This window comes from Amphibalanus amphitrite, unplaced genomic scaffold (assembly GCF_019059575.1).
Source record: "Amphibalanus amphitrite isolate SeventyFive unplaced genomic scaffold, NRLGWU_Aamphi_draft 000296F_arrow, whole genome shotgun sequence".
Classification (NCBI taxonomy): Eukaryota; Metazoa; Arthropoda; class Thecostraca; order Balanomorpha; family Balanidae; genus Amphibalanus; species Amphibalanus amphitrite.
This window is the reverse complement of record NW_024881791.1, coordinates 422682-433845: the sequence shown is the minus strand read 5'-3', so window position 1 is coordinate 433845 and position 11164 is coordinate 422682. Positions and strand designations below refer to the sequence as shown.

The following is an 11164-nucleotide window of genomic DNA, read 5'->3' as shown; positions in this document are numbered from 1 at the left end:
TCGGTTCCCGTGCCTATGTATGAATGTATGAATTTATGTTGGTAGATTTCCGATTTCGATTCCTCCAGCTGAGGGGGCTCAAATACATTACGAGCCCCCCCCCCCAGCCAAAATGTTTGGGGGGCAGCCCCCGCTAGCCCCCCCCCCCCCGGTTCCTGCGCAACTGCATTCCCCTACGCATTGTGTGTTACGATGATAAAAACACATTACACAAGACATTTTCACCAGTTTTTTTTTTTATTAGCAAACGCACGCATGAGCATCACCTTTAATACAAAGAAATAGCATTCCAAAGTGAGAAGAAGTGTGGTGAGGTTACTATCAATTATGCAAAATCAGGACAAGAATGAATTCATCCAGTACCTACACGAGTGTAAAATGCTCGCAACTCGTTTGGTTCCGTTTTACAGCGCAATGGTAAAGCTGCAACCCTTCATTTCCCTACGAACCAAGCTGAAAAGCATCGGTGAGGTCAAGGATGGATTGGTTAATTTTCAACACTGCTGGATTTTTCTTTTTTGGTTTCGAGTTCACAGCCTATTCACCGTGCCCATCCCACTCAGAACCTATTCCAACCTGTTAAAAACGCTCTACGACAAGTTTCCATAGGTACCTATACGAGCATACCTACTTTTATGATACGACGCAGCTAACCTAACTATTGTGCATATATATGATCTGGTTCACGCTATTTACACAACATTTTTAAATTGTAACTGCATTATTGCTGCTGCATGAGATGATCAGGAATACTCAGTAGCCTATACGTCAACCGGTGGCTAACACATAAATATGCTAAGTAAGAACTGTTTGAGCGACCTCTGCAGTTTGTATGGCTATTTGTGACAGCAACTGTGAGCAAACAACACTGGCCGATTATTGCCTACTATATAACGCACATTGCACATGCATGCGAAAAGCGCAACCTATCAACAAATTACTCATCAACAGTTAAAACTTAACCGTGGTTCAGCCACAGTGACAAAACGATCAGCTAGAGCGAAATAGGTACTCGCGTCGTGACACAACTCAGGCAGAATAGAAAGTATCCAGCCTAGCCTGATCTTGCATGTTAACGCGTCGCTCCAAAAGTCCCACCTTGAGCGACACTTCAGATATGGCCGCTAGCACAGTGTTCAGCTTTTGACCCAGCTCGTCGATTGCCTCGCGGCTTGTGACGGCCTTCTTGCGCCGTCGGCGTCGTCCGCGGCGACTGCGTCCGTCCGCTCCTGCACCCTCCGAGTCCGCGTCACCGTCGCCAGCACCGCGAGCGCCATCGCCATCGGGACTCGGGTCGCTCGGTGCACTGCGACTTGCTTCGGGCGCATCTTCGAACGGATTCTCCGTCTTGGCGCGAACGGCGGCCAAAATCTCGGCCTGCAGCACCTGTTCGCGCGTCTCGCGATCCGCGGCGGCGGCACGCTCGCGCAGCAGCAGCAGCATGTTGCGCGGCATCCAGCTGTGCACGGTGAACGCCGTGGGTCGCAGCTCGTCCGACGTCGTGAAGCGATACAATCTAGAGCGACCCTTTTCGTTTGGTCGAAAGGCGGCGCGAACGAGGGGACATTCGCCCGAGAGGCTAGAGCACGCTTTCTCAGTATCCGTGGAGTCGGCTCTCTCGGGAAGCTTGGTTGTCTTGGGCGAGCCGGGTTCACCAGACAAGTGGTGATCCACATTCTGTAGGAGCAGCTTCGGAAGAAGGGCCAGCTTCTCCTGCATTCGCCGACACACACGAGTGCGGAAAAGCACATGTGTGATGTTGGAATAGATGACCGACTCGATGTACAGGATTTGGATCACGGTCATCCGAAGTCGTTCCACGCCAGCCGTCTTGAAAAGGCCCTGGATATCGTTGACGGTCAGGCCGATCAGCAGATTGACGGTGATGATGGACATGCTGACCACGAACAGGATGAGTAGGAGGTGCGCAGTACCCGGGTACGATGGGCCTTCATTCCCGGAAAACATCCCATCGTAGTCATACTCGCCCATCATCATGACAAAGGTCTTGATAAGAGACAGGGGAATAGTCTTGAACGCCGGCGTCAGCCCAAACAGCACATGGAAGCTGAGAGCGAAGGCGACCAGCAGCGGCGAGTACACCATCAAGAAACCAATGAGCTTGCGTGCAACACGAACGAACATGTAGATGTAGATTCCGACACTGGGAAAACGACCCACCATGAGGGTCATTTCCAGCCATGTGGCCAGCATGAGCCATGCAACTACGTGGTTTACCCAAGGACGGTACGAGTTATGACTGACTAGCAGTGCTGTGGTAAGTCCTATGGCCAACAACTCCAGCCAGTTTTCTATGCTGCTTACGTAGAGTCGCCAGCTGTACGCCATCTGGAAAGTTTCCCGCAGCAAGCAGAGGAAGGTGAAGAGGGCTGTGAAGCCAGCCACCACCGTGGTGCTCGGCTTTTCTGGGTCCATAACTCTCAACATCCCGTAAGCAGTCACCAACAATGCGAAGCACACGTAGAACACAAAGTTGAAGTAAAAATATCGCCGAATTTGCAGCCACTTGACGTGCATGAACGTCTCCACAACCGGGTGCTTGAGCAGTTCGTTCTGGTTGGCATCCACGATGGCGCGCAGAAGAGCCGTCTCCGGCGCCGGCTTCTTCCTTTCCACGTCCCAGAAGGGCATGTAGTCGAGGTAAACCTCCAGCTGCGAGCTGTCCAGCGGCTGGCCGTTGGTGGTCATGTAGCGGTCAAGCACGTCGGGCATGGCGGACGGCATATTTTTCAGCAGCATCAGAGCGGTGGGCTCGTCGGCCTGGGCGCCAGCACCCAATAGCGGCCGGACCGTCTCGCGGTTCTTGGCCACCTGCAGTGGCGTCATACCTTTCTGGTTGAGTCGTCCAACGGCGTCGGCTGGCAGGCGGTCGAGCGCTGCGCTGACCGTCTGGGGGTTTCCAGAGCTTGCGGCCAGATGAAGCAGTGTGTTGCCGCGATGGTCGACAGCGTCGCAGGTGGCCCCCAGCTCTGCCAGCACCAGCAGAGCGGCCGTGTTGCCGACTTCCGCGGCCTGCAGCACCGGCGTCTGCCCCCTGGCGTTGGCTGTCTCGAGCGGCGCCCCCCAGTCGTGCAGCAGCCTTACCAGCTCAATAGTGACGTCTATCGGATGCCGTGCGGCTGCGACCACGTGCAATGCGGTCGTATCAACGGCGTCCTTGATTTCGGGCCGCGCTCCGCGGCGTAGCAACAGCTCCATCATAGCGGTGTCACCCAGGGCGGCCACCAAGTGGAGCAAAATAGTAGGTCGCAGCATGGAGGGTAACGTCTGTTGACGCACAGGCACACGTAAGCGCGGCCGAGTGTTGGTCTCGCTGCCGAGGCGGACTCGCTGGCCGGCTGTGACGTGGCGCATGTTTGCGTTGGGGTCGGCGCCGGCGTCGAGCGCGCTGGCGGCCTGCTGCGTATCGCCGGCGAGGCAGGCGGAGAGCAGGCGGCGCTCCTGACTGACGCCGGCCGGCGGCGGGTCGGCGGCCGGGTGCGCCGCTTCTGCCCCATCCTGACTGATGGTCCGGCGCACTATGGCGCTCATCTGGTGCGTCAGGAAATCGCTCGACAGCTGGCCGGGCAGCAGGGATTGTAGAACATCCTCGTCCTCTGACGGCGATGAGATGTAGCGCGCCATGTTGGATCTGTAACAGTGTGCAAGTCACGGATCAGCGCAATGGGCCCGATGTAAATAAAACCGATATTGCTGACGTAAGTGGGCAACAGAACCTAGATAGAACACTTCATCCACTACCTAGGGGAAGCGGGGGTAGCACCGCCATGTGGGAAACACCGCCATCCTCTCTATCGGCAAAACTCTGAATTGTAAATGTAAACACCCGCCATTTCGGTGTCCGAACGGAAGCGGGACGCCGCGTGAGGTAGGTTTCGCTAAGATTTATTTGATTTTGAGATCGCAATTGCCCATTTTGTGAATTTCAAACCATCGTTGTAATCATTTGGCATGTTTGAGCAGCAAGTAAGTGGTCATTTCAAGTCAAAATGCCTTGATTTTTACGTTAAATTTGAGGGCATGAAGTGCTCTTTGTTGAGAAAGGAATTACAGAAGAATCGCGTCCCGGCTTGTTTTGCTGTCGGGGCGTTGTCGGTCCATGACTGTGAGTGGGGTAACACCGCCATGCTCGGCGGTGCTACCTCAAGGGGTGGCAAAATGGATAAAGCCGCAATGATGATTCACTCAGCTCGGAGAAGAGCTTTAGTTAGGCCGCAAACGTCGTCTGTTTTTTAACCTCACGTTTGACTTCACTGGATGTTTCGAAATAAACGTGAATTTGTCATGCTTTGTATGCATATTGTCCGCAACAAACAGTCTGATCTGTGACAAACTAACAACCAACTCTTGTGAGTCTTATATGAGTTTGAGTTACTATTTCAGACAGCAGTAACGCTTCCAAGGGTGGCTGTCACCGTAAGGCCGATCTGTGGATAACATCGCCATCAGTGGCGGTGCTACCCGCACATTTTTTGGAGGACGAAAAATGCAGGACTTGTTTTCGACGTCTGTAAAGTAGCGAAATTTTATAATGGAGCGCTGGAAACTATGCCAACATGTAGGAAAACATTCCTACTTTCACATGAATGCAAAAGAGCTTCGTTTTTACTACGCATATCAGCTCGGTGAGCAGAAATGCTTAAGGTGGCGGTGCTCCCCCCGCTTCCCCTACTGCATAAACAGTTCTTAATACCTACCACAGCCGGCTGGAGCTACCAAACAGATTGTGCATCAGCATAGTTACATTTAACTTTTTCAAGCTTATTGATGACACAAAACACACTCATCAGTCATCATATTAATAGAGACAGGATGGTTATTAAAACTGAACAGATGATGATGACTTTTGGGCCCGTCTCTCAAGCTACATAGTGCCGTCCAAACCCCGGGGAGAGCTGAGGGATACATACCTCCTCGGTCAGGGAGAGCTGTGAGATACCTCCCCGGCGCTCCAGACGGGCCTCCTGCATATTTACACATACCTAATAATAGGTAACAGGCGAATAGACCATTTAAAGTAGTTTTTTTCGCAAATATTTTAAGCTGTGTACTGTGTGGTGTTGAGTGCATGACAATATTGTATAAGCAGACAAGATCCTCAGGCGAGACCTGCGGATCCCTTAACCCTCGCCGGCCGAGGGGGGGGGCGGGTGCCGCCCCCCCCCCATAGGGTTTTTTCACGATAGCTCCGAACACGCTGGCGATAGAGAGCTGAAACTTGGCATACCTGACCTTTGATCCAAGCCGGATCTTTTGACACCAACCGCATTTTTGGGTCAGGTCAGGTCACTGACCTATGACGTCATAAGTGAACCTCTGCACGGTCTTCAGATGTCGCAACTTCGCAACGCCCTCACTGCCAGAGGAGATGTCACAGGGAAATGAAACTTGCAGGATCTAGTATCCATTATGAGTCCCACAACTTGTATATCTCTGATTTTTCCTAAAGGTCATATGAGGTCAGGTCATTTTCGTGACCTCACCATTATACCTAAGTCAATGGGGAAAAATGAAAACTGCTATTCTGGCGCCGGGAACGATCTCCAACTATCTCAAGCACACAGAATCGTGATTTGATGCACTCCTTGCAAGGTTAGATGCGTCACTTTTGCAATGTTGACCTTGCGTTACGTCATTTATGACGTCATCAAGGTCATATTAGTTTTTCGTCAATAACTCTTGATCAAATTGAGCTAGCGAGTCGGGAAAGCCACCAATGGACTCAGGAAGACCTGCCGAATCGAATGATATGCGACATGACCTTTTTCGACCAACTTCGTGACCTGGGGGTGCTGACCTGACCTTGACCTGAGGTCAACACCCCAAGTTGACCTGACCCGGACAAAAAGTATATCATTCGACGCGCCTGAGCGAGACGAACACGATGCTGCCAAAATCGGCGCTCTGCGGCCGTTTTTTGCGAAGTTATTCACCAAAAACTGAACCGTACCTTGGGGCACTTGACCTGACCTCAGAGGTCAGAGGTACGTGTTCTCTCGACTGAGGAGCGCAACAAAAGTAACATATGGCAGTAACTGTTATATGCTTAGTAAAAAACGATTAGATGCCTCCTACCTATGCCTATGTAGCTATTGTGTCATTCTTTACCTAACAAACGTAACGTAAGGTGATGTGCAAAAGAAGCAATTTGCAAAGGCATGTATCTGAGTCATAATTCGAAAAAGGCTAGGTAATGGCTACTGGTCTCTGGTTGTTCTTCAAATTTTCAACGAAAAGAGATATTGAATCTGGAAAATTTATCTGGGGCGGCTGGGCCTTTGCCCCCTTATCCCTACTATTCATCCATCCAACGTTTATTATGATAGGATTTTATATGATTTAATTCCAAGCATGTATTAGGTAGTTCCTTGAAGGCACAGGCAAGCGTATCGACCAAGGAAATGTGCACGTTATTATTGTTATCTCACCGCCGCGCCGGCAGGCTTACGGTGCACTTTGATATCGTAATCTTGACTTCCTCGGCAAATTATCTTTGTTCTGAATGATGGATAGGCCCGGTGTTATGGAAGCGTGACAATGTCTTTGTTAACGTATTTTGTAGACATTGAGCGAATGAACTTCTTGAACATAAAAATATACCATTTAATGAGCGCTCAATGCTATTTTACATCATCCCTGGATACCTTGGCGATCCTCTAGGGTGGTCGAAGGTTCACAGAAACCACGTTATGCTCCTCAGTAGGCGTTGGCACGCAAACAGCTTCACTCGGGCCACACCCCGCCCCGGCCAACACTGCGCACATTGCCGGCTGTGTTGGCGCCGCCGGCCGCCGCCGTACTGTGCGGTGCGGCCGTACTGGCGCCGCGCTGGTGCCCAGGTCCGGCCGGCCTTGGCAAGCGCGGCGCGACGCGTCCGGCGCCTGACCTCTGCGGCGGGAGCGCCTGGTCTCCGCTGATAGCACAGTACGCTCCCTCCTCACGACACGTCAGAACAACACTGACTGTCCTACCCCCAGATCACACTGCTCTCACCTGCCTCTGTGGGCGCCAGGGCGATCTGTCCACTAGTGGCCGGCGGTCCTTACTATCGCACCCCACACTCCACGCCCGCCGCTGACAGCGGCACTGCCGCCGCCGCCGCCGCTCGGCCCGCGGCCGCCGCGCCGCCGCCTGTGACGTCATGTTACGGATCCGCGAGCCGTGACGTCAGTTTCAGCCGGGCGGTAAAGATATGGGGCATTTCTGCGAAACAGGGATACTCACGCTGCCGGGGCGGCGATCGATCGAAGTCAAAGGGTGAGGTCACGCTCAGGGCGCGGTCCTGCCCGAGTGTGACGTCAGACGTGCATGGCGTTTGATAGTGATGTCAACCAAGTTCGTATTCGCACTGCTCGCATTTGTATTTGTATGTAAACTTTATATTTGTGTAAAAAATGGTGCTTTTACGTAATCTTTCATGCATTATGCCTAACAGCTTTATGTGTTCATTTCCAGCATCAATCAACAAAGCGTGCCCCTCCCCGCACCCCAACAGACGACCCCGCCCCGACAGGTCGCGGTGGCCGGTCGGTCACAGCGGCGGCGTGTGCCGTTCCGGCGGCGCCACGCACCGCTCCAGCACGCCCACCCTCAACGAGAGCTCCGACAGCGAGACCAGCACCTTGTCCAGCTTCTGCTCCACCCTGCTGGCGCCGTCGCCGTCGCCGGGAGTCCGCTCGACCGCCGCCTGCGGCCGCCGACGGCCCGCTCCCGGCGAGCCGGTCGACAGCTCCTCCAGGCGTGCCGATATCGGCGGCTCGCCCTGGTCGGCGCGGTCCTCACGCTCCTGCAGCAGCCGCAGCATGTTGTTCACCATCCAGCTGTGTACGACAAAACCAGAGTACCGGAGCCGACCCGGACCGTCCGACCAGTACATCCGCAGTTTGTCGGGTGCGTTGGGTCGGAATGTTGCACGAGGTGTCCTAAGCTGGGCCTCTGGGACCGGACGCGGCTGCACTCCACACGGTTCACTGCTCCACGAAGGAAAACGGTTCCTTTTTGCAGCGGTGCATGCTCTCGATCCCCTAGATAAGTGCTGATCGACAGACGTTGCAAACATTTTGGGCAGAACGGCCAGGTTTCTCAAGTACCCTTTATAGCACCCCAAACAGCATATTTTCCGTAAAAGGTCGGAGTATAGGAGTGACTCGATCAAAAGTATCTGGATGACGGTGATCCGCAGCCGTTCCAACCCAGCCGTCATGAACACGCTTTGGATGTCGTTGACGGTCAGACCTATGAGCAGGTTCACAGTGATGATTGGCATGCTAACTATAAACAGAACCATCAGGACGTGCGACGTTCCCAGGTAGGTCGGGCTGTGATCAATAAATGCACTGTTGTACTCGTACTCTCCCATCATCATCACGAACGTCTTGATCAGTGACAGAGGGATACTTTTATAGGCGTCCGTCTCCCCGAACACGACGTAAAAGCTGAGGGCGAAGGCGACCAAGAGTGGCGAGTAGACCAGCAGGAAGCCAATCAGCTTCTGCGCCACGCGAACAAACATGTAGATGTAGATGCCGACCGCGGGGATGCGGCCGATCATGAGTGTGAGCTCCAGCCAGGCGGACAGCATCAGCCAGGCGGCGACGTGATGCACCCACCACTGCTGGGCGTCCGGCACTGCCAGCAGCGCAGTGCTGAGCACTAGCAGCAGCAGCTCCAGCCAGTTGTCCACGCTGCCAAAGTAGGAGCGCACACCGTGAGCCACCTGGAGCAGTTCTCGAACGCCGGTCAGGGCGGTGAAGACGGCCGTCAGAAGTCCAACCACTTGCGTTATCCTGTCGTTCGGCTGACGAGTGCGGAGCATCCCGTAAGCGGTCACAAGTAATGCGAAACACACGAAGAACGCGAAGTTAAAGTAGAAAAAGGGTCGAATCTGCAGCCACTTGACGTGCATGAACGTTTCGATCAAAGGATGCTTGAGCAGTTCGTTCTGGTCGGCATCCACGATGGCGCGCAGAAGAGCCGTCTCCGGCGCCGGCTTCTTCCTTTCCACGTCCCAGAAGGGCATGTAGTCGAGGTAAACCTCCAGCTGTGAGCTGTCCAGCGGCTGGCCGTTGGTGGTCATGTAGCGGTCAAGCACGTCGGGCATGGCGGACGGCATATTTTTCAGCAGCATCAGGGCGGTGGGCTCGTCGGCCTGGGCGCCAGCACCCAATAGCGGCCGCACCGTCTCGCGGTTTTTGGCCACCTGCAGTGGCGTCATACCTTTCTGGTTGAGTCGTCCAACGGCGTCGGCTGGCAGGCGGTCAAGCGCTGCGCTGACCGTCTGCGGGTTTCCCGAGCTTGCGGCCAGATGAAGCAGAGTGTTGCCGTGATGGTCGACAGCGTCGCAGACGGCCCCCAGCTCTGCCAGCACCAGCAAGGCGGCGGTGTTGCCGACTTCCGCGGCCTGCAGCACCGGTGTCTGTCCCGTTGCGTTGGCTGTCTCGAGCGGCGCTCCCCAGTCGTGCAGCAGCCGCACCAGCCGAGCTGTGGTCTCGGGACAGTGCCAGCCGGCGGCGACCCGGTGCAGGGCCGTGTAGCCGGCAGGATCGAGGAGCGCCGGGTGTGCGCCAGCCTGCAGGGCGGCCCGGGCGGCCTCCACGTCACCGGCAGAGCACGCTTCGAAGAGCCGCCTGCCGAGGCCGTCAGCGGCCGGCGCGGTCGGATGCGGCGCCAGCGTCTCCGCAGGACGGCTCGGTGTCCCATCAGACGCCGGGGCGAACCCGGGACTGCTGGAGGTGGCTGACCGGTCCATCTGACTCGGCCGATGTGGCGTCTGAAACAGAGAAGTACATACGTAACTATATGGCTGATATGGCATAGATGGCCCAGATAACGCCTAGATATGGCTGAGCCGTGGACCCGCCTGACATCTTGGAGCCTCTAGGTATGTATGATTCTTCCAACAGTTTTCAGCGTTGCCTTTTACATACGAGTACATACCGAAAGCATAAAATCAATTTTGCTATGGTTCACTTTAACTGATCATCAAATCAGCCAATGTGCAAAACGATTTTCGGACAGATGCAAAATCAAGGCCGGAGTTCAAAACAAAAGTTCAAAACAAATTTTGAAATGTTAAATTTTTTCATAACATGTCCAAGTCCTAATGATAAGCCTAAACAGATAATGAACTTGCGTACCGTACCTAGGTACAACCTATGCTACCATATCAAGCATGAATGAATTTTGGCACTGCCGAAGACGGCTTCGCGCCATGTGGTCGAACTGTATTCACTAAAAAACTTCTGAATATTTGGGCCGACAGGAGCAGGGTCGACTCTTGTGAATTTGTTTGCGTGTACAACATACCTGTCAGAAGTAATAGCACCGAGTAGCCGGATATGTTCGAGATTAAAGCCGATCACTTTGCGGAAAAATCACATGGAAGCACCGGCTGGCACTGACGAATGCCGGCCGCGCCACCGCTCTGTGTGTATAGTCCGTCCACTGTCGCTAGGGCCCCGACCTCCCCCACCCCCTCCCCAACAGCGGCCACGACGGATAGCCCCTCCCCACCCCTACCCCAAACGCGGTCACCCGGTATCACCAACAACACTACCCCGGTGCCGGCGCCACGTGCGAGGGGTGGGTCAGTGTGGCAAGGCATTGATCTTCCTCACCTATCAAGGTCTCGGTCAGCGGAGGAGCAGTGACACGGCTCTGTGGACATAACGAGCCATCCTTTCTACAGAAAACGACTGTCAGTTGATGTATCTTCTACGAGAGTGGTCTCCCCACCAGCAGCAATGCTCTGGCCGCGGCGGATCACTGCTGTTTATGTGGCCATTGTTATTCGATGGATGGGGGAGCGGGCCGCCATCCCATTAGGGCTGGGCTGAGAGCATCAGAGCAGTCCGTTCCCGTCACCGTGCCGGCCGGCCCGGACACAGCCGCGGCGGTGTGGAAAGGGCGCTGCCAGCGGACGCAATAAGCGCTTCACATAATTTTTTCTCGTTTAAATGGAGACAAATAAAATCGGCGCACTAACCTTCAGAATCTCAAATTGAGTTCAATGAATAGTTAGATAAAGCCAAAATAATTATCTTCTTCTGGACGAATGTTCTCCAGAATTATGCAAATTTAATCATATCTTTTTATGCCTCACATCTCACGTCTGAAGTGTGAACATTTCTGAGATGTGGAATTT

General features: G+C 54.0%; 2 protein-coding genes across 3 annotated transcripts; both read right to left on the bottom strand.

Annotated features, from left to right (window-relative positions):
• Positions 1–218: 218 nt before the first annotated feature.
• Positions 219–7164, bottom strand: LOC122387729 (transient receptor potential channel pyrexia-like). Of its 2 annotated transcripts, none has more exons than XM_043378148.1 (2): positions 7015–7164; positions 219–3652 (listed from the first exon to the last, which is right to left on the bottom strand). In XM_043378148.1, exon 2 carries the CDS (start codon positions 3643–3645, stop codon positions 1030–1032), a length of 2616 nt encoding a protein of 871 aa, XP_043234083.1. In that variant the 5' UTR covers positions 3646–3652; positions 7015–7164; the 3' UTR covers positions 219–1029. The 2 variants fall into 2 exon arrangements, with proteins under 2 accessions (XP_043234083.1, XP_043234084.1); XM_043378149.1 differs by lacking the exon at positions 7015–7164 and adding an exon at positions 6666–6826.
• Positions 7165–7552: 388 nt separating this feature from the next.
• LOC122387750 (transient receptor potential channel pyrexia-like) lies at positions 7553–9769 on the bottom strand. The gene is made up of 2 exons (XM_043378200.1): positions 8214–9769; positions 7553–7841 (listed from the first exon to the last, which is right to left on the bottom strand). The coding sequence occupies exons 1-2, from the start codon at positions 9767–9769 to the stop codon at positions 7553–7555; spliced, it is 1845 nt and encodes a 614-aa protein (XP_043234135.1).
• Between the last annotated feature and the right edge of the window lie 1395 nt (positions 9770–11164).

Coding starts and splice junctions, on each gene's coding strand:
- LOC122387750 (XM_043378200.1), bottom strand. CDS start 9,769: ATGGACCGGTCAGCCACCTCCAGCAGTCCCGGGTTCGCCCCGGCGTCT. Junction 7,842..8,213: donor AGCGTGTTCATGACGGCTGG/GTTGGAACGGCT, acceptor TGTCGTACACAG/CTGGATGGTGAACAACATGC.
- LOC122387729 (XM_043378148.1), bottom strand. CDS start 3,645: ATGGCGCGCTACATCTCATCGCCGTCAGAGGACGAGGATGTTCTACAA.